The sequence below is a fragment of the Urtica dioica genome, chromosome 8 (assembly GCF_054948205.1).
Source record: "Urtica dioica subsp. dioica isolate 48M chromosome 8, U.dioica_male_clone48M_v1_H2, whole genome shotgun sequence".
Lineage (NCBI taxonomy): Eukaryota > Viridiplantae > Streptophyta > Magnoliopsida > Rosales > Urticaceae > Urtica > Urtica dioica.
The window spans coordinates 27907427-27930686 of NC_142763.1; the positions used below are offsets into that span (position 1 = coordinate 27907427).

General features: G+C 36.5%; 4 protein-coding genes across 4 annotated transcripts; 1 reads left to right on the forward strand and 3 right to left on the reverse strand.

Annotated features, from left to right (window-relative positions):
• Positions 1 to 822: 822 nt before the first annotated feature.
• On the reverse strand, positions 823 to 2477 carry LOC149388855 (plant/protein). Its single transcript, XM_089624521.1, has 2 exons — positions 2113 to 2477; positions 823 to 1239 (listed from the first exon to the last, which is right to left on the reverse strand). The coding sequence occupies exons 1-2, from the start codon at positions 2368 to 2370 to the stop codon at positions 976 to 978; spliced, it is 522 nt and encodes a 173-aa protein (XP_089480647.1). The 5' UTR covers positions 2371 to 2477; the 3' UTR covers positions 823 to 975.
• A 6661-nt stretch (positions 2478 to 9138) lies between these two features.
• Positions 9139 to 10681, reverse strand: LOC149388856 (uncharacterized). Its single transcript, XM_089624520.1, has one exon. The coding sequence runs from the start codon at positions 10546 to 10548 to the stop codon at positions 9406 to 9408; it is 1143 nt and encodes a 380-aa protein (XP_089480646.1). The 5' UTR covers positions 10549 to 10681; the 3' UTR covers positions 9139 to 9405.
• A 5019-nt stretch (positions 10682 to 15700) lies between these two features.
• LOC149388857 (transcription termination factor MTERF8, chloroplastic-like) lies at positions 15701 to 17291 on the forward strand. The gene has a single exon (XM_089624519.1). It carries the CDS (start codon positions 15778 to 15780, stop codon positions 16924 to 16926), a length of 1149 nt encoding a protein of 382 aa, XP_089480645.1. The 5' UTR covers positions 15701 to 15777; the 3' UTR covers positions 16927 to 17291.
• A 1187-nt stretch (positions 17292 to 18478) lies between these two features.
• On the reverse strand, positions 18479 to 20383 carry LOC149388858 (auxin response factor 2-like). Its single transcript, XM_089622517.1, has 8 exons — positions 20330 to 20383; positions 20178 to 20276; positions 20027 to 20083; positions 19775 to 19933; positions 19611 to 19695; positions 19391 to 19481; positions 18950 to 19105; positions 18479 to 18836 (listed from the first exon to the last, which is right to left on the reverse strand). The coding sequence occupies exons 1-8, from the start codon at positions 20381 to 20383 to the stop codon at positions 18716 to 18718; spliced, it is 822 nt and encodes a 273-aa protein (XP_089478643.1). The 3' UTR covers positions 18479 to 18715.
• Positions 20384 to 23260: the final 2877 nt, after the last annotated feature.

The following is a 23260-nucleotide window of genomic DNA, read 5'->3' on the forward strand; positions in this document are numbered from 1 at the left end:
CAACTTTAGTTTGGATCAAGGATTAAAATACCACTTAGCTTTATTGTACCGCGATTTCAATTTTTACTGGTCTACCACTTACCCTTTGTAGTACCGTGGTAAGTGTCAAAGGTTTACCGCGAGGTATTACATAGATAAATAAATTAATTTATATATGATACATGCGGTATTTACTAAAATAATTGCGGTGTGTGCAATATTTGCTAAAATAATTGCAGTGTGCGAAACTAATTACAAAAAAGTTAAGACATTTGCGGAATATACTCGAACCTCTACTGTGGGCTTGCAGTACGAGGAATATGCCGTATTTACTAAAATAATTGCGGTGTGTGCAATATTTGCTAAAATAATTGCAGTGTGCGAAACTTACAAAAAAAAGTGGACATTTGCGGAATATACTCGAACCTCTACTGTGGGCTTGCAGTACGCGGAATATGCGGTATTTACTAAAATAATTGTAAAATAATTGCGGTGCGTGCAATATTTGCTAAAATAATTGCAGTGCGAAACTTACCAAAAAGTGAAGATATTTGCGGAATATACTCGAATCTCTACCGAGGGCTTGCAGTTGCAGTACGTGGAATATGCGGTATTTACAACCCTGGTTTGGATACAATATATTCGTATAAGAATAATTAAAAAAAAAAACGATCTATGATTCGCCTTAGCATCAAGATTTTTGAACCTAAAGGCACTTTATTATTTCAGATAATTTGTAAAAAAACAGGTTTTTAAAAAAAAAATTGTTAGAAATTGGAATTCTGATCGCTATCTTAAGAATTTAGAGACCTAAGATAAGTTAAACATCCAAGGCCGACAAAATTATAAATAACATAATAACTAATTAAATAAAATAACAAATTGTAAACTGGCAAAGGTCTCTTTGGGCTGGTACCTTTAGAGTTAAAGGGGTAAACAACATAAAGTGGCTAATAGATTCATTCAACTATAATTTTTTTTTTTTTTTTTTTTTTTTTACCGAAGCTGATCTATTCGCTCAGCGATCAAGTTTATCGCCGCATTGGCAGACGAGAACGCGCCATGAAAGCTCTCTTGATACGAAATTGACTCCAAATCTCGGGCCATCTTGAGCAAGATCTCGCCGAGATCACTCTGTTTCTCTGTCAAGCTTTGGAGGTACGATTGGGCCGCAACTCTGCTTATATCCACGTTTGTGGGTTCGGGGCAGTACTCGTCGTCCAACCATTTATGCAGCCTCACTCTCAGCCACTCCGACTCCTGAGAGCCGACACTAAATTCAGTGAAATAATATGAATTTATAGTAGTCTTTTTAATTATTCTCCATTATGTGACATTAAGGTGTAAGTACGTCAAATGGATGTAGTGTTCACTCTCAGCCACTCAGACTCCTGAGAGTGAACACTAAAATAGTGAAATTCGATGAATTTATAGTTCATGAGGAAAAAAAAATGGTACAAACATTTTAGCAGTCTTGTAATGAAACCACAAGTCCGTTTAATGGTTTAGCTAAATGTATTAGCTCTATTTGCCACATAGATTTTTCTAGAGCTAAATAGTTAAGCAACTAGCTTAATAGAGCCAATTTGCTTAGATTTGCTTAGCTAAATCAATAGCCAATATGCAAAACAATGGTTAAGCAACTAGCTAAACATTTTTTATATTTACAAGCAAATCCCTACAATTGTTAAGCAAGAAACCATTAAAGATGCTCTTAAGTACATCAAATATTGCAGTTGTATTAACTTTGCTAACACAACTGAACCCGTACGGTATAATGAATTAATTTGAATAGATCAAAGTAAGATTGGTGAAAAATGTTTTTTTTTTCTTGCAACATCTCAGAAATGTACAAATCCTTTTACACGTGTTTTGAACTAAATTCTCAGATTTTGATTTAAAATTTATCCTTCTTTTTTCACTATACCAAATGCAGTCTAAATAGATTGGGATAAGAGATGTAATCCATACTTGTAAGTAGAAAGTGAGTTCTGTTTTTTAATTTGCTGATAATGGAGGTCCATAAAACATCAAATTCAATCTAACATCAATATTACCTGACACAAATAAAATAAAATAAAATAAAATAAACAGTAATAAATATCGGAATTTTCCCCTTGAAAAACCTCATACCTCCACAGCCTTGGAAGATTGGGACCAGTGTTGTGGGACTCTGAGATCTTCGACTATGGAGTTCGTTTCGTCTTCGTCGTTTGACTGAGATTGAGGCCGAGAATTTAGACGATTTCGGGTTCTGTTCGGAGACCTAAATCGCGGGGACGAGAGAGGGGCTGGAATCAGGGAAACCGTGGAGCGACGCGCTGACGTGGCATTGCGGCTGAGAAAGGCCGTCAATGGAGGATTGTTGTTAGAGACCAAGAGAGCTTTCATCGCGGTTGCTTTAGACTTAAGAGTGGAAATAGAGAAATTCCACGCTCTTTTTTTTTATTTTTTATTTTTTATTTTTTATCTTTCCATGTCTTTCAGAATCTATCTTGCTTTGTGATTGTGAGCGCAGGATAGATTTAGGTAATGATGCCACGCCAGTTTTTGTTTTGTTTTCTTAAAAATGAGGTCAAACAGTCAAACTGATTCAATGAAAAATGTATTTATTCATATCCGTTGATTTTTAATAAAATTGCTGACATTCATACTTTTCATTTGAAAGCTAACCTGTTTTTGGCTAACTTAATATTATTTGATGAGTTTCGTCATGAACTAGACCACTTCGCGAAAATTTCAATCGAACCATAATATATAAAATGTTAAATAAGTAGTCAAATGTTGACGTGTCATCTGTTTTAGTCCCATTATTAATTATATTTTATTTTTTAAAAAAAGAGTTCAATTTAATTCTCATTTTCAAGAATAGCCAAATTGGCTTAACAATATTAATGAACTAGCTCATGTTTTATTTTAGAATTAATGACATTTTTGCCCCCTCAACTATGTCACCGTTAACAAGTTGCACTCTGAAAAAAAAAAAACTGCAATATCACTCCTTCATGAAAGACATCTTTTGATCTTTAGTCCTTCCGTGACTTTTTTCGTCAAAATTGACAGAATATGAGCACGTGCCTATCACCAGTTGTTTCAAATAAGGGAAATTATTTAAATACCCTCAAGTATAAATCATTAATTAAATTTATATTTATTTTATAAAATATAGCAAGAATCAAAATCAAAAACCAAATCTCAATGGCCGTCCTTTCTCCATCCCAATCCAAAACCTAGAATCCCATTTCAGCAGGAGACCAAAACCTTACTGTTGCTGCCGGAGAAGATGAAGAACACGGAGGCGCAGACGAAATCGAAGAGGTTCAAGTCAAGTTCTTTTTTATTATCCCGGTGGCTCCGAGACTTTTAAGACGGTAGCGAAATTCTGCTACGGCGTGAAGAGAGAAATATCGGCCTCGAATGTCGTGTCTCCATTGCACCAACGAGTATCTTGAGACGACTGAGAAGTATAAATCTATTTTTGTTTGACACGTGCAAAGGAAAATCGTTCCTCTCTGTTTTTATTTCGAATTGAATTCTCTGACCTGATCTAAGAAGAAAAAGAAAAAAAATAAAATCTGTTGCTTTTTCATTGTGTTTCATTACGAAGCCGTTGGTCGCACCGCCGCAGCTTCTGCGGCTTGTCTTTCGCTTGACGGCGACAGGAGGTGCTGAGCCGAATTGAAGCGGACGAGTGCAAGTCTGGAGAAGAAATTCTTTGGGACTCGCGTTGGTCGCCGGAGGTAAAAGCATGATTTGACAAACTCATTCATCTGCCGCCCGATTTGAGTTTCGCAACGCTTCCGTTGGTGACTCTCGCTCCTCCCCTAGAAATTATTGCCTCACCACTGCCTCCAGTTATTCCGATTACCCGACCACTGGAAATTATTTCACAGACGACTTCACTTGTGGCGTCTCCGCTTTAATTCAATTTGTAAATACCCAGATTTCACACACCATCCATTGTATCTTTAATGGAACACAAACTCTATCAGATATTAACGGAAAAGGATATAATGGATGTTATTTTTTTGTTTTTCTTTTGTTGTCATTTTTATTTACTTTTTTAAAAAAATTATTATATTGTGTATGTGTGTCTGTACTTTATATATGTTGATTTGTGTTTTTGTGTGTCTATGTATATGCATTATATTAAGTCTGTTTCGAGAGAGATAGGATTTTTTTTTTTAATTTTTTTAACATTTTGATACAAATTTACCTTAATACCCTTATTTGAGTCAACATGTTATGGGCATATGTTAAAATGTCATCTATTTTGACGACATAAGTCACGGAAGGACTAAAGGTCAAACGATGTCTTTCATGAAGGAGTTATATTGCAGCTTTTTTTGTTCAGGGTGCAACTCGTTAATGGTGACATAGTTGAGGGGGCAAAAATGTCATTAATTCTTTATTTTATTAAGTAAATAGCCAAACTTTAATAGACTACCTAAACTATCCCTATCATCTACAACCTCCCTTGACCCTAACTCCTTCCCTCTCACCGCCGCCCTAAACCTCTCCTACGACGACTCCTCCACCACATCCGTCGCCGCCACGCCCTTCTGCTCCGGGATCTCGAAGCTCCGGCGAGTCCAAAGACTGAATTTCTCGCTTAACCGTTTCACCGGCGAGATTCCGGCGATCGAGATCGCTCGTCTCCCGAGACTGCTGACTCTCCGCCTCGAGTCCAACCGGTTCGACGGAGGCATCGACGAATTCTCGCCGCAGAAAAAGAAGAAGAGAAAGAAAAATATCTGATTTTGTTAATTCATTGTAAATTCGCGAATAGGTTAATTTAATTAACGTACTCGAGTGAGTTAGGTTAATTAATTAACTGATTCGTGAATCATTCGAAATCCACAAAAATTTACAAAAATAAGAACTTAAGTCAATTGATATTCAAAGCATTCAATTAATTAACCTAATTCCTAATTCAATTATTTAGTAAATTAACTTTACTCACAAAAAAATCAGAACTTAAGCTAATATTCAACCAATAAGTTAATTATTTAACCTAACTCACTCCAGTACGTTACTTAAATTAACCTATTCGCGAAGGAAGTGATGGCATTATGGTCTGAGCCGAATATATGGGTTATTTGCTTAATAAAATGAAACTTGGGCTATTCCCGCAATAAGAATGACAAATTTGGATAGTTACAACAAATTTCGTTATCTCTTCTATCACTCTTTTTTTTTTTCATTTAACCATATTCCATTTTTGTTTCTCTCTCATTCTAATCAAATCTTTATTTCTCTCTCTCAATTTTTCGTTTTTCCATATTGTGTTCCACGTTTTTCCAACTTTTTTACAGCTGAATTTTATATAATTAGTTACTGTAAATTTGTGTAAATAATAGTTAATTATTGTTAATATACAGTTGTGTTCATCTTCGACATAAAGTTAGTTTTTTTCTATGTTTTTTTTTATGTTCATCGTTTTTACTTCTTCAATATTTTTTTTTCTTCAGAAATTTAAATTTGTTGTAGTGAATCAATTACATATTATTTGAGAATTTTTTTTATTTATGAAAATTACCAAATTAAAATAGGCATTTTTTTAGTAGGGTCAAAATCGAATTTTTTACATGCTAAAAATTTTGCCACGTCGGCAAATGACTATTTGACTAAAGCTCATGAAACAGTGGCTATATATATATATATATATATATATATATATATATATATATATATATATGAGAAGTGGCAATCACTAGTACAAAAAAGACCTTTGGGTGCGACTTTTTTCGCACCCAAAAGTCAATTTTCGCACCCAAAGATATCTTTGGGTGCGACTTTTCCGCACCCGAAAGTCCGCACCTAAAAGTCTTAGGTGCGAAAAGTCGCACCCAAAACTCTTGACTTTCGGGTGCGACATTTATTTGCGATTTTCCGCACCTAAAACCGCACCTAAAAAATCACCAAAAATTAAAAAAAAAAATGGCGGCCTTCAGGTTTGTTCTTATCTCCGTCGCCGTTCCTCGCCGCAGATAAGAACAAACCCGAAAGTCGCACACACACATATATACACACACTCACCCCACACACACGGTCAAACCCAAAATCAAAACCAACGATCCATTGTAAACACAATTTTGAGCATAATTTCAATCTGAGAACACTCCAAATCACCAACAATCACTAAAAAACCCCCAAATCAAACCCTAGAATCCAGAATAAAAATTGGGGGCGGAGGGGCTGGTCGGAGGCTCGGGACTGGTCGAAGGGGCTGGTCGGAGGGGCTGCAGCGGAGGGGTTGGTCGGAGGGGCTGGTCGGAGGCTGAGAGAGAGAGAGTGTGTGTGTGTTAGAGAGAAGGGGGAGAGACAAAGTGAGGATGAGAATCTAAGAGTGAGAGGGAGGGATTACCTAGCCGGAGAGAGATCACGACGACGGAGCTCGGAGTGGTGGCGGCGACGGAGCTCGGAGTGGTGGCGGCGACGGAGCTCGGAGTGGTGGCGGCGACGGAGCTCGGAGTGAGGTGGTGGTCGGAGAATTTGTAGGAGAGAAATCGGAGAGAGAGAGAGGCGAAATGAAATGTTTTGGCTCGGATAGAATGAAAACCGAGCAAAAATTTGATTTATATAAAACTTTGAATTTGGGTGCGACAAATGACATTGTTGGGTGCGACTTTGTGGCACCCAAAGACCTGTGTCAATACTTTTGGGTGCGACTTTGTCGCACCCAATGATGTAAAAAGAGGGGGAAAATTTGACAGCGAAAAAATTTGGACATTTGGGTGCGACTTTTCGCACCCAATGACACTTTTGGGTGCGAAAAGCCGCACCCAATGACACCTTTGGGTGCGGATTTCTGCACCGAATGATATTTTAACCAAAAAGAGGGGAAAAGTTGGCCGCTAAAATGTTTTCAGTCTATGGGTGCGACTATGTCGCACCTAATAGTTTTGATAGACTTTTTCGCACCCAAAGTTAAAAAAATCAGCGAAATTTTTCATATGCTTGTTTGAGTTTTGGGTGCTAAAAGTCGCACCTGAAAGCCTTATTTGGTGCGAATTTTGGGTGCGAAAAGTCGCACCCGAATGTCTTCCGCACCGGAAAACAGTATTTGTAGTAGTGAATATTAGTGAAGGTTACAAAATATATTAGCAGTGCAAGCGCGTGTGAAATTATTGATCAATATTACATTATTTTAGGATAAATTCTAAGGGGACATACATTTTCTGCAGCCTATGGGACTTGTGAGATTTCAATGTTTTAATTTGGCTAATTTTTTAGAGTGCCTAATTAAAAATGTATTTATTCATATACGTTGATTTTTAATTAAATTGCTGACATTCATACTTTTCATTTGAATTTGAAAGCTAACCTCTTTTTTTGCTAACTTAATATTACTAGATAGAGATAAAGCAGAAAATTCGGTTAATGTTTTTATTTTGATTTATTTTTTAATTGAAATTATCCGGATAAAATTAATTGTACAATTAATTTTAACTGAAATTTCGGTTAAAATTAACCGTCAGGTTAATTTTAACCGAGTAAGATTTCAGTTAACTTAGGTTAACCGTCCAATTTCAATGCTTTCCTTTCTAGCCATTTTTATTTGTTTTTACCAATTTTTCTTTTCAATGTTACAACAGTGACATTGTCTCCCTTTTCAATGCAGTGCCAATAAGTCTACCACTCACAGTCTCACATACCGTTTCCCTTTTCATTTTTATAATATTATAAAGCCTTTCTTTTTTTTCTTTTGATAAGACAATAGAAAGCCTTTCAATAGATGTAGGCAAACATTTATACTTGAACGTTTGTTTGATTGGTTAAATCGGTTAATTTCAATTAATTGAATTAGATTTTTTTTAGGTTAACAGTTAACCTATAACCGTTTATTTCAGCTAACAATTAACCGAAGTTAACCGAAAATTCACCTTTGGATAGAGATGATATTTTATAAAATAAAAAAATTGAGATGATAAAGCTTAATATTATTATATTAGTTGTGCTTATTCTTAATAAAATGTGGGATTAAGAAAATAAATCAAAATAAATATATGCCTAAGAAAATCAGGTTCGGGCCATTTCTTTAAGACTAGAAAAATCTGTGAGAATTGATCCTAGCCTTGAGTGAAAGAGTTGCGGTAGTGGGTAAATGAAAAAAAAAAAAAAAAAAAAAAAACCCTTGAGGCTTTCTACTCTAGAGCATTTAGTATTGAAATACTTTTGATGTCATTATCTATAATTAATCATATTGAGATCACTAAATGCTATGGAGGTATTTCGTTGAAAACCTTTACGTTGACTGAGCCCTCAAAATGATCATGAACACAGATTGGCAAACATAACCTTACAAAATAAAATACAATTCACAGATAAGAGAAACGTGTGATTTCTGAGCCATTAATAAGATGGCTTTTAGACAAGCTCACGAGTCATTACGAACCTAAATTATGCTTTTAGATGATTTCTTCAACATTTTTCTTTTCCGTACGTCGTAACTTCGTATTTTCTGCTGCGAGCTTCATTGTGAGAACCAGTATGACCTAAACTTGCAATTAGCAAATTCAGTGCCTATTCCTTATGACATAGTTTAAAGTGGCATATAAACAATTATGATATTCTCGCTGTTATAATGTAAACCAGGTCTACAAGAACAGTTTCTTGTGTTGTACGTAAACAAGACCTTGAAAGAACTAAACAGATGATTACAAGACACGGTCTTATCCTGGTTCGATCAAGATGATCAAGCCAGGCCTCACCAATAATCTCCTACGCATACAAGCTTGGAAGCTCTGCCTCTAATGTAACCTAACAACCTCTTGAAGACACAAACTCTGGAACTAATCAAATTTTGAAAAGAAAAGAAGCAAAGCATCTAAGCGTTGTTGATATCAACTTTGCCTTGATCAGCTGAGGCACATTCTTCTTAAACTCGGCAACATACTTAGGCCAAGAATATCTTCTCCGAGCAGTTGCCTCAAAGCAGAATTGCCGTACAATGATTCAAACTATGACATGACAAAGTTTTACGTGTTCGATTTCTATCATACGATTTATGAAAGAGCGAAATTTATACGAACTGTGGCAATCACCGACAAATAAACCGAAATCCACAGCGATGGCATCCTCAACCTGGAAGATATGATAAAAGATACGAACTCTATGTAATCTTTTGCAGTGTGCTCAAAATATGAATCTGGTACAAAATCTAATTTTGATCGTGGGATTAAAATCGGCAGGAGGAAAATATGTTATATTATTACATATTGATCCACTTTCAGATTCTCATAATGAAACCAACACGCCATAACCTTTCCTGCCTAGTACTTGGAAGCTCTAGTGTAATCTTAAAAGTGAATACTAAAAATAAAAATAAAAATAAAATACCCAACAACCTCTTGGAGTTAGATCCCAAATCAAACCAGCAACTAATCAACTGTCATAAAAAAAATGAAAATCTTGCAAAGGGATCTAAGCGTCGTTGATGTCAACTTTGCCCTGATACACACTCATCAAAAGAGGCACTTCCTTCTCGTACTTGGTCACATACTTGGCCAAGAAATTCTTCTCCCCATACGGCAATATGCTACGAACTTTGAAATGACCGTGCTCTACCAATCCCTTCCTCACCAGAACTCTAATAACCGAACACCTCGGCTTTATTCTCTTCTCGAGGCAGTAACTCAAAACCACAGGATATCTCGCGATCTCCATCGTCGCTTCTCCCATCACATTCACCAGATAATCCATCACTTTATCGATCTTCTCTTCGGAAATAGCCATACAACTCGGGAAATACTTGAACGCGTCCAAAATATCGGATTCCGACCAACCCCACTTCTCGTAAACCTTGAAATTCTCTCTCCATCTCTTCTCGTAAGCCTCCGAAGAAAACGTCCGCACCGCGTTCAAGAAAATGGCCTTGTCTGGATCGAAACCCATTTTCCTGACCTTGTTCACAACTTCAGCAAATCTTTCTGGCCTCACGATCATAACATTCGGAAAATTCAAGAACACATAACCCAATCTCGAATCCGTGATCCCTAAACCTTTTAATAGCTTGATATTGGATACCACATTTTCCCTATGATTTTTCAGTGATAACCAAAGCCTCATAATACCGAGCACTTGTTCCTCGGTTGCGGAAATATTCTTGAGGAGGTCAACAGTTGGAACGATGAAATTAGTCAAGCTTCTTTGCAAAAAAGAAGCATCTTTAGATAGATATTTCGCCATAGTCTTCTTGGAAACCCCTTTGGAGTAGAAGAACTCGAGCTTGGGCAAAAATGTCGAGGGATCCGATAAAAGATAGTGTGGGTACTTCATAACAACATTCGAAATCTGAGCATTCGAGAGCTCTTGGTCTCTGAGGAATGCGAGTACAGAATCAGGCGTTTCGGTGTTTCGGAGGCGTACCTTCTTGGAAGCGACAATGGCGGATTCAGGTGACAAGCCACACGAGTTCACTAAGTAAGAGACGGTAAAAGATTGAGCCTTTTGGAGTGGGTCGTTCTCTGAACTGAGAAACCGAACGAGGGGTCTTGATTTCGATACAGAAACTCCGAGAAGGGCTTCGGAGATTCGGAGCCTTCTGCACAGCATAACTGCAAACATAACTGATTCCTTATTTCGTACGCTTCAAATCGGCAGAGGAGAAAGAGTCCCAAGTCCGAACTCCGACGAGAAGAGCGAAAGACGATTAGCGAGCAAAAAGGAAGTTCTTTAGCATTGATCTATTTTATTTTCAGTGCTTCATCCCTTTAGTTTTAGGTTTTTACCTCTCAACGTCAGCATTTAAGAAATGTCCCCCTAAATTTTATTTATTATTTTTTCTTACCCTAATAATATGTTGGTTAAAAATTGTCAAGGGATCAAACATGTGGTCTAGTTAGTTACAAATTAGTGTAGCAAAACAGCCAAAATAAAACTATGAAATTTGTTTTTATCCTACGTTTCACAACGTGGCCTAGTTAGTTATAAATTAGTGTAGCAAAACAGTCAAAATGAAACTATGAAATTTGTTTTTATCTTACGTTTCACAACTTTTAGGGAAATAGCCAACATGTTTTTGTGTTAATAATTAATGTCTGATTTGCCCTTATTTATTAACACATTCGTCATTTTCTTTCTCATACTTTTTTCCTACATTTTTTTTACATAACAACTTCAAAAAACCATATCTATCTCATATGAACACGAAATTGAGTGATTCCAAATCCTACGGATTCGTGACGCTGAGATCTTCAAAAATAGATCCATTGTGTTTGACGAAAAATCATGTAGGATCTGAAATCACTCAATTTCCAGTTCGTATGAGAAAGATACGAATTTTTGAAGTTTTGATGCAAAAAAAATTATTTGAAAACAAATAAAAGAGAAAAACTGACGAATTTATTAATAAATAAGGGCAAATCATATCTTAATTATTGCCACATAAGCCATTTGGCTATATTCCTAAAAATTGTCAAACGTAGGCTAGATCAAAAATCACATGTTTAAAGTGGCCTAGTTAGTTACAAATCTCTATTATGTAATAGTTCTTGTGAAATTTTATATAATATCACTGGTTTTCGCCCAAATTTGTAAAAAAATAATAATAATAATAATATGACCCATTAGTTTTAAATACCTCATAATTCCAGGAACAAATACAAAAAGAATTATTAGTTCTCCTAAAGTTTTGAACGAAAGAAATTAGAGAAAATGATTAATATATTACCCTTTGATAACTTTTTTCTCATTTGCCATGAAAAGTATAATTTGGACAAATATATAAGTAGGCCAAATGCATAAATACAAGTTTGCCCTTTTTTTCCTTTATTTCCCCTCTCTTCTCTTCTTTGTTCCCATCTTCACTTCACCGTATTTCCTCTCTCTCTCTCTCTCTCTCCATGTTCGACCTAACTTATAAAAAAATTAGGGATTCACGAGGCGGCAGACACTAAGTCGACGGCGAGGGCGTGGCGATGGACTGGAGGTGGGATTTTGAGTCAGAAATGGCGTAGATGAGCATCGGAAATCGTCGACGGTGAGGATAAAGTACTGGTCGGCGAATCCTTGGAACGAGCCAAAGTGGCGATGGAGTTTCAGTTGAGTTTCAGTTCCACTGAAACTTTCGGCGAGGAATTTGAAAATGAAGGCTATGAAGTTTCAACTCCGGTGAAGCTTGAAGAGTCGACAACGAGGAGGGCGATGAGTGAAGGTTGGCGATGAAAGTTCACAATTACTATTGTTGTGCCGGCGGAGATTGAGCGGCGGAATCGAGATTGTATTCGTCCTTTCCCTCGTCTCCCTCATGTCCTTCAACGTCAGTGGAACCCCTTCCATCCACCAACTCCGACTCTGACCGCCTTTCTGCCATCGATCGCTCTCCCCAGCCTGGTCCATCGCCGTCTGAGCCTCCGAGCACTTCTTTCGAGTGTCCTTACTTCTAGGTATGTCAATGATGATTTGTTATGATTTTTATTTTTTGAAAAAAAATGATAAATTACACGCATGCCCCCTGAACTTTTGACAATTTTACAACGTGGTCCCTATTTTTATTTTTCTTACAGCGTCGCCCTTAAACTTTCATATTGTTACAAACTTATTCCTTCCGTCAAATTTTTTCTATATTCCGTCTATTTTAACTTGTGTAATCGACATATTACAACTTGAATATTTAAAATTACCTATATATCCTTTATTTAATTATTTTATATTTAAAATTAATAAATTAAAATTGAAAATTTTCATTTTTCATTTTGTTTGTTGTCTTTTTTTAATACTTTTTTTTATACATTTCCATTATACTTTTTATTCACGATAATAGAAAATTAATAATAAATAATAATTCATTTTTACAATTCATTTTTATTAAAAATTCATATTTTACATAATTATTTTATTTTTATATATTTTTTTATATAATAAATAATAATTTTTAATAATATTAAATAATTATAAAATCAATATTTTTTTGTTATTTTACAATTTTGTCTCTGTTTAAATAGTCACATGCCAATCACATGGGCAAAAATGGATGGATTGTTGAGAAAAATAGACGGAAGGACTAAGTTTGTAAGATTGTCAAAGTTCAAGAGTGACGCTATAAGAAAAATAAAAATAAGGACCACGTTGTTAAATGGTCAAAAGTTCAAGGGGCATTTATGTAATTTATCCAAAAAAAATTATAGTGTAGATCTAGACAAAAGGCGAGCTGAGAAGATTCAATTGGAGGAAGAGCGGAAGAAGAAGAACATGGAGAAGCTGAGCAAGGACATGGAAAACGAGATTTTCACGTTCAGTGACTATGGTGATGATTATGATGTCATTAATGAGGATAACGATGGAGAGCTTGGCAAGTTCTCTTTCTAATGAACCAAAGAGTGTGTGTGCATAATAGATTTTTGTTCAATTTCGTGACCCGCTTGGAACATATTTTTGGATTAAAACCATACTAATCCTAATATAAGAAACAGAGGAAACTAGAAATTTCGTTCTTTCCGACACTATTCACGGAAACAAAAATTCCATCAAAATTGTTTACAAACTAGATTTTTCGGTTTGATTTTCATATAATAGGATATATATTAGGTTAATTTATTTATTGCCTAAGTAGTACCAAAAATCACCTTATATTCCAATTTAGTGTTGGTATTCTGTTAAGGATCTAGACAGCAGATTAGATTAGAGGGGCGGTGCAATAGCCGAGGTTGACGATTGTGAAAAGTGAGCTTGTTGTTATCGTTAGGGAGATGGAAGCCCCAAAGCTGCACAAAGTGGGCTTCTTTGAGGGAGTGAGAGACGCAGATGGTGTTCCAGTGGTCGGTGAAGTTGAGCACCGGCGTGTTTTCCATCATCCACCTCGTCAGCACCAGGTCCTTCATGCTCTCATCTCGCCTTCTCGCCTGGGCTCAGGAGCTCGTCCCACTCGTTCTCCACCACCCACTTTGAGGGGAGCGACAACCGGTTGTTGTTATCTGTCGTGTCCGTCTTCATCAACAACTTGTCCATCACTATCCGGAACCCTTCTCCCCCGGCCTCCTCTAGCCTCGCCCTCAGCTCCTCCGGTAACTCTACCACGATCCTCTCCTGACCCTTCCTCTCCTACTCTTTCTTCTTCTTCTTCGGCGGTGGAGCCACCGGTCTTCTCTTCTTCTTCTTCTTCTTCTTCTTCTTCTTCTTCTTCTTCTTCTTCTTCTTCTTCTTCGTCTTCGTCTTCTCGGCCTTGGCGTTCTTCTCCGCCTCTTCCTTGGATGTCAATTTATTGACATTATTGACATGAATGTCAATAAATCTTCAAAGATTATGGGAATTTCTTCAAAGATTTTTGGTCTATTGACATCCTGAAAATTTATTGACAAAGATGTCAATAAATCTTCAAAATTTATTCCAGAATCTTCAGATTCTTCAAATAAAAAAAAAACTTCAAACGGTTCTATGGGAGCGAAAATGAACGTCGTAAGTATTCAGCAGTAAAAAAAAATCAATCTTGCACGAGATAGAGAGAGAGAGAGAGAGAGAGAGAGAGAGAGAGGTTAGATTGGTAAACACATAATATGATTAATAATACTTTGGATAAAATAAATTTATTGTATTTTGGTCCAAAACTATTGAGAATCTCATAATTATGGTGTACTTGCTATATATATATATATATATATATATATATATATATATATATATATATATATATATATATATATATATATTCAAAATTGGATAATATTCATAGCAGATCGAAATCTTATAATAACCATCAACCTCATGTCGTTGATCATGAACGCCCAAGTAAATCTGGGAGTCTAAACCTGGGCATATGGACTGGAAGGACATCGGAATTCCGGTTCCTTCCGATCACGACTTATCTGCGGAAGGATTCCTTCCGTTGTTAATGGCGAGCGGAAGAAACGACTTCCATACTTCCAACCGAAGGCGACATTGGCTTATTAAAGTTTTTTTTATTAAATTTTAACCTCTCTTTTTCATTCTCCTATAAATATCACCCTCATTCATAACTTCTCATACTCTCTTCTACTACTCAAAATCTCATAAAATCTTCTCAAATATTCATTTATATTATATGTTTTTCATATGTGTTTTTCATATATAATTTTCAAACATATTTTTAATATATAGTTATAATTTAAAAAAAAAGTCCGAATCTCATCATCGAAGCTCTTCTCGTCGAAGTTCCTCACGAGCAATTTCTTCAAACACACCACCGCCCGAAGATCCACAACCAACTCACGAGTCTCATGTGAATCATACCCTCGGAGAAGTTTTAAGTAGGCCGTTTTCAATACATTATTCTTTATTTCTAAATTTTACATTTTAATCCTTATTTAAAAAATACTACATTTTAATCTTTTGAAATTGTATTGATTTTAAGTTTTTTTTTTTTTTTTTAATACATGTAAGTGGAAATTTCCAAAAGACCTATTTTCCATAACAAGAATCTTAAAATAACCATGAGACACAAAACCTTAATAAACACATGTAGATAATATCAACAATTTAATCAAAATCAGTGTTAGTGATTTCAAAATCAAGGTCGGTGTTGGTGATTTCAAAATCAATATTAGTAAATATCGATCTCGTAATGATTTGATCTCGAATTATCAAATGTAAACATTTTTTGTTTTCTTCTTTTGAGTTTATCATGCAATTTTTTTTTTACTACGAGATTTTTCAATTGGCTTTGCTAGAAGATGTCTTTTATCAAGGCATTTTCAATTTGCTCTAATTCATTATCTATCATTTGCATTTTAGCCCCTTAGGCAACTCCTAATCTATCTCTCTTCTCTGTTGAAGCACTTCAGTCTCTCTGAAGCACAGTTCATCAAGCGTTGAAGCTCAGTGATGTTTGGTGTTATTCTGTTTAGAAGGCTCCGAAACTCTGCAGCTCTTAATGGAGTTTCTGTATCGAAATCAAGACCCCTCATTCGGTTTCTCAGTTCAGAGAACGACCGACTCCAAAAGGTTCAATCTTTTACCGTCTCTTACTTAGTCAAGTCTTGTGGGCTGTCCCCTGAATCCGCCATCGTCGCCTCCAAGAAGGTACGGCTCCGAAACCCTGAAACGCCCGATTCTGTACTCGCATTCCTCAGAGACCACGAGTTCTCAAATTCCCAGATCTCGAATGTTGTTCGGAGGTTCCCAAGATACCTGTTGTCGAATCCCACGAAGAATTTTTTGCCAAAGCTCGAGTTTTTCTACTCCAAAGGGATATCGAAGGAAACCATGGCAGGAATTCTGTCCAAAGACGCTACTCTTTTTGAAAGAAGCTTGACGAATTACATTGTTCCGAATTTCGACCTTCTTCAAACGGTCTGCGCATCCGATGAACAAGTGGTTGCTGTTCTGAAGCATCGGAGGGTCTCATACAGAAAACATTGGGACAATGTGCTGTCTAATATCAGGCTATTGAAAAGTTTTGGGCTCAGTGATTCGAAAATTGGTTCCGCGTTGGTAATTTTTTCGGGAATTATGATCGCAAAGCCAAAAAAATTCACTGACGTTGTGGACAAGGTGAGGGACATGGGTTTTGATCCTCATAAAAACGCCTTCATGTACGCGGTGCGGACATTTTCAATGCCGTGCTACGAGAAGAGATGGCGAGAGAATTTCAAGGTTTTTGAGAAGTGGGGTTGGTCTGAATCCGACATTTTGTGCGCATTTAAGTACCACCCGAATTGTATGATGTGTTCCGAGGAGAAGATCAATCAAGTGATGGATTATCTGGTGAATGTGATGGGACATCCGACAAAAGAGATCGCGAGAATCCCCGTGGTTCTGTGTTACAGCCTCAAGAAGAGAATACGGCCGAGATGTTCGGTTGTTAGAGTTTTATCGAGGAAGGGATTGGCGGAGCAAGATGATTTCAAGCTTTCTAGCTTGATTCTGCACACGGAAAAGACATTCTTGGCCAAGTTTGTGACTAAGTATGAGAAGGAAGTGCCTCTTTTGATGAGTGTGTATAAAGGCAAAGTTGACATTGACAACGCATGAAAGATAGGTCTTTCTTTTTCTTCTTTTGCGTTCGGTAGTTTTTTTTAACAGCAAGCTGGTTTTTTTTTTTTTTTTTTTTTTTATCAGCATTGACTTTGCTGAATTTTTTGTACTCGGATGGTTTTGAATTCGGATCTCCCTGAAGCTGTATTTGATTGGTTAATTGTTTGGTGATCAAGATTAGTCTGGAAACAGAAGCTGGAAATAATCATCAAGGGAAAAGTAAGTTTTGGGTTTATGCTTTGCGTTTTTGGGAGACCCGAGTTTATATTTAAAATTGCATGTTATGTTCTGTGCATAATGTAGCATAGTTTGGAAAAATGAGGAAGGTAGAGATAAAAAAAAAACATGCCTCTTTTGACACTTGAGGCAACACAAGTTATTGATCAAATGTAGTTGTATTATATGATGATTGTCATGACTCATCTCGTGTTGTTTCAGAGTTTCATATCTTAACATAAACACAAACTATAAATGTCTATTTCGTAAACTACGTGCCGAGTGCCAATACTCAATCTGATCTTGAGTAGGTCGGAGACACTTTTTTCCTGGTCTTTTTATGACCACTGATTCACTGATCTATATATTCATGTTGTCAAAATATAAACCACACCAGCGGTAAAAATTTGATAGTCGAGAGATCTTTCAATTCATGGAAAGTATCACTTAATATTCTCATTATTTAGTGATGTGGCAGATATTGGTGCATTTTTCTTTATACACAGAAAGGCAGGTTTAGCTTTACATACGCAGCTGATTAATCTTTTTCAGAAATAATCATATTATAAACCGAGAGAAAACAAAAAGGCTCTGCAAGTTGATGAATTAACAGAAAAGTCCATACAAGTATTTCCCTTGATCAGCTGAGCTCAATCAAACTTCACTTTTGGAATATAAAATATATTGCTAAGGGCAGATATGAAACAACACGCCATAACCATCATGCCTAGTAATGCATTGAACAAACAGAAACTTGAAAGTGTTACGAAAACAAATTAAATAAAGTTTGTGATACACACCTATCAACAGAGGCACTCTATTCTCACATACTTGGTCACTTCAGCAGAGGCACTCATCAAAATCTTGTGAACAATTTTGGATGGGAAATTCAAAGAAATTTGACTAATAAGTCATGAATTTGACCTTAAAAACTTTTTATATACTTACTTAATTAAGAGTTCATATTTTGGACTGAATAAATAAAGGTTACGTAAAATCTACTTATAATATGATCACACGGTATTTGGATTAATATAATCCCAATTCAGTATTAGGGTTTCAACCACCCAACAATCAAGAAAAACATTCATCATTCCACCCAACATTCATCATTCGTTAATGAAACATCATACGGAAAATTGATACTAATTATATCAGTAGTCTTACGATCGAGAGAGCCTGTTTGCTCAAACAAAATCAAGTAATTCCACATTCCAAATAACCTCATAAATATATAAATAGTTCAAATATACATAAATTCATACTGGATTAAGAGCATACTAATCCTAATATAAGAAACGGAGGAAACAAGAAATTTTGTTCCTTCCGACACTATTCACAGAAACAAAAATTCCATCAAAATTGTTTACAAACTGGAATTTTCGGTACCCTAATGAGTTATTGTTCATCGATTTTTTTTTCAGATAATATGATAATTTATTGGGTAAGTAGTACCAAAAATCACCTTCTATTCCAATTTAGAGAGCAGACTAGATTAGAGGGGCGGGGCGGAAGCCGAGGTTGACGATTGCGAAAGCGAGCTTGTTGTAAGGAATGGCCTTGAAATTAATTACCGTTTTTCAACGAACTCATCGCTTTCGAAATCATATCGGAACCTCATTCCCGGTACATGTTCGATTGCAGTCGATCTCTTGTACCGGTCGTATGACACCACGAAATGAGGATATCTCCTGAACAACAACAACAAAGGCCATACATACATACATACATTATGGATGGTCTAAAAGCTCAACCCCATTAAGTTATTTAAATAATAAGAATAAAAAAAAAGAAGCAAACAAACCAAGGGCGGTGAAAGACGACGAAGAGGGAGTCGTAAGAGATGGCATGGTAAGCGCTGGCGAGTATTCCGTGCTTCATGCATTGACCAGTTATCACTGACCGCGATGAGCTCTTCGTCGCGTGGCGTACCCCAACGCGAAGCTCTCCATTCTCTCCCCTTAAATTAATTAATATACATTGATCAACTGTTTGGTATAAAAAAAATAAAAAGATAAAAAATAAAAATAAAATTAACGGGTACTTTGTCCCAATTGTGACTCGAACTCACGACCTTTAATTATTTCGTAATTTATGATTTAAATTAATGTTCGGGTTTTTATTTTATTATTAAACAAAAAAAAAATACAAAATGTTTAAGGCCTAATGTGATTTGATTATAATAGTTATAAATTAAAAATATATATATATGAATACAACAGAGACAGAGACAAAGAGCAAAGACCTGACAAAGACGCAAGCGTCCCCGGCTACAAGCTTCTTTGCTACAACAAATGTGCTCCAACCGCTAGTAAGCAAGTGCCGTTTCGGCTGCCCTGCAAAAAAAAAAAAAAAAATAATAAGAATAATAATTGCAATTTCAAATCATATTATATTTGTGAAGAAAAATAAGCAAGGTAATTATAAATATGAAAATTATAGACATGTAGAATTGGTTAGATTACCGCGGTAAATATGGCGAAAATGCCATTCATGGCCATTCAAGTCCTTGGCTACCAGCTCTTGAACCGGGGGCTGAAGCGACATGTCCTGAAATTAAATTTTTCAATACTAAATTACCATCATTTTGCGTAAAATCATGAAATGCTCTTAAGATTTAAGTACTGACCAGGCTCGGAAAGCACTCATCGGCGCATCGTTTAGGGACTGAGAAGCCTCCGTGTGTACTTGTGTCCGATGGAGTGAGTGTCTTGCTGAATGAAAACACGGCCCTTTTCGGTGGAAATGGGACAACCTCGTCCTCGTCTATCCACCTCGCCAATCCTTTCTGCCCAAAAAAAATTATAAATAAATGAGAAAGCGACGCACTAAAACGGATCATCATAAGAATTCGTGGGAATTATATTTTTCCGGGTATGACCTCATTTCTGGTGATCAAAGTGATCTGAGCGACGACCTCATCCGTGACATCCTCGGCCTGCAAAATAAAATAAAAATGTATTAATTACAGCGTTTTTTTTTCTTTCTAAATTACTTGGATGATAGAATCTTTAATTTATTGGTTGTATTACCTTGAGGGCGATACTGGCAACCTTGCACAGGATTTTCGACGGCACATCGTACACCGGAAAGTTCGAACCACCGTCTTGATTGCCACAATAAGCTTGAACCTGCACACAGGGACACAATCAAAATCAAAATTAACAAACAAATTTTGCAAAACACAATAGTGATCGAAAGTGATACCACTATGCGGTAAGTGAATATGGTAACACATTATAGCCGGGAATTCGCACAATCAAACGTGGTGATCAAAACACACACAAGAATATTGATCCGAATTCAAAACCACCCGAGTACAAGAATTCTCCCTGAAGCTGTTTGGTATAAAACTTTTTAATACGGCATCAATAGTGATACCACTATGCGGTAAGTGATCGAAATCGGAATCAAAACACACACAAGAATATTAAATAAATAAATACCAAAAAAAAAAACCCTGTTCTGCGTGGCCTTGGGGAAAATAAAAAACTTCCTCTCCGCGGCACGGAATGTCGGTGTGAGGGCCGGCGCAAGCTTCCCATAAATCCTTGTAATATCTGTCTGGTTCATCTGAATCCAAACACAGTATCACAAAATTTGAATAGATACCTTATGAAGAAAACGAAAATTAAATAAATATTTAAAGGGGTTGGTTTGAAATTAAAAACAAAATTAAAATTTACAGACTCGATTCAACAAACACATTATAGCCGGGAATTCGCACAATCAAACGTAAGAAATAACACAAAAGGTCATACTCTTCTCTAGAACTCTCAAATCAGGATAATTTTTTCTTTTTGCTCAAACAGAACTTTTATTTCTCAGCCATGAAATATTAAAAAAAAAAAATCGAAATCTTCATTCATTATGAATGAGCGGGGATTTTATTTTTCTTTTTCTTTTTATTATAATTAAGGAGGAGAAAGAGAGGAACAGAGGCAATCAAGAAAAACATTCATCATTCCACCCAACATTCATCATTCGTTAATGAAACATCATACGAAAAATTGATACTAATTATATCAGTAGTCTTACGATCGAGAGAGCCTGTTTGCTCAGACAAAATCAAGTAATTCCACATTCCAAATAACCTCATAAATATATAAGTAGTTCAAATATCCATAAATTTATACTGGATTAAGAGGATACTAATCATAATATACGAAACGGAGGAAACAAGAAATTTTGTTCCTTCCGACGCTATTCACAGTAACAAAAATTCCATCAAAATTGTATACAAACTGGAATTTTCGGTACCCTAATGGGTTATTGTTCACCTTCTATTCCAATTTAGAGAGCAGACTAGATTAGAGGGGCGGGGCGGAAGCCGAGGTTGACGATTGCGAAAGCGAGCTTGTTGTTATCGTTAGGGAGACGGAAGCCCCAGAGCTGCACAAATTGGGCTTCTTTGAGGGAATGAGAGGCGCAGATGGTGTTCCAGTCGCCGGCGAGGTTGAGGACGGGCGTGTTTTCCATCATCCACGTCGTCAGCACCAAGTCCTTCATGCTCAACTCGGAGTCGGCCACGACCACCTTCACTCTCTTTCCGGCCTTGAGGCTGGCCTTCTCGCCCGGGCTCAGCAGTGCGTCCCACTCGCTCTCCACCACCCACTTGGACGGCAGCGACAGCCGGTTGTTGTTATCCGTCGTGTCCGTCTTCGTCAGCAGCTTGTCCATCACTATCCGGAACCCTTCTCCCCCGGCCTCCTCCAGCCTCGCCCTCACCTCCTCCGGTAACTCCGCCACGATCCTCTCCCGACCCTTCCTCGTCCTCCTCGGCGGCGGTGCCACCGCTCTTCTCTTCTCCTTCTTCTTCTTCGGCGGTGGAGCCGCCCGTCTTCTCTTCTTCGTCTTCTCGGCCTCGGCGTTCTTCTCCGCCTCTTCCTTGGCGCGCTCACGAACGGCTACTTCGACAAGGCAGTGGAACTTGACCAATTGATCCTCCGTAAAGTACGGAGCTTGAACGTACGGCCAACTCCTCGTCGGAGCTTCAACTTTTCTTCTCTTCGTCGGAGCGTCACTTCCCTCCGCAGCTGCCGCTGCCGCCGCCGCCACAGCAACGCCCGGCCACCCCCTCTTCTTCTTCGGAACCACCCCCCGGCCCCACGGATTCTCGATACCCTTAATAGCCATCTTCGTACGTGATATGTGTGTTTTGAGTTTGTATAGGTTTACGTGCGAGTTTGTGCTTCTATTTATAATTAGGTATCAGACTCTTAAGTCAACATTATTAGTCGGACTAGAAAATATATGCATATATTCAAATTCAAAAAGTATTTTTTTGTTGTTACGTGATGATAAAGTAAACGATCATAATATATATTATATTGGGCGATAATATATACGATTTTTTGTTTAAAAATATATTCAATTTCAACGAAACAAAATATAATATCATAAACTATATATACACATATTTTAAATTTGAAGTTGATAATTGTCTTCGGTTTTTATTTTTTTTGGGTTGATAAATAAACTCCATCTACAAAAACCTGTTTATGAAAAATAAAAGAAAATCACACGTGGTAATGGATTCAAGGTAAGTCACTATACTCTTTCATGAACATTAACGATTGACATATTTGAGAATTTAAGCAGTCAAGATTAGTCAAATGAAGTACATATATAAATTATAACATTAAGAATTCTATTGTTATTATTCTATTTATGACTATTATTATTTTATATTAATATTGATACTTTTATTATTTTAGTATAATGACATATAAAATATGTTAGTGGTAATAGTTAATTCTACTATTTTAAGAGTTAAATGATCATAATCCTATCAAACACTACATAATCTATGAAAATAATAGTGATTTTTTTTACAAAATATTAGCCAGATAAGCCTTACAAACAGTGGCAATTGCGTTTTAGCCAACATTTGGTTAATTTTTTGTAAATAACCATTGCGCCTACGTGGCAGGATATTAACTGTTTTTTTGTTACTAATTTGCCCTTATTAATCGTCGTGACTTATTATTTATTTGGCAGTTTTTTAAATTTTGAAAATAAACTTAATAGGAAAGTAGTTATTTTAGACATGTGTGTTTTTCATCTATTTAAATCGCATTAATAAGTCACGACGGTTTTTAAAATTTGGTATAAA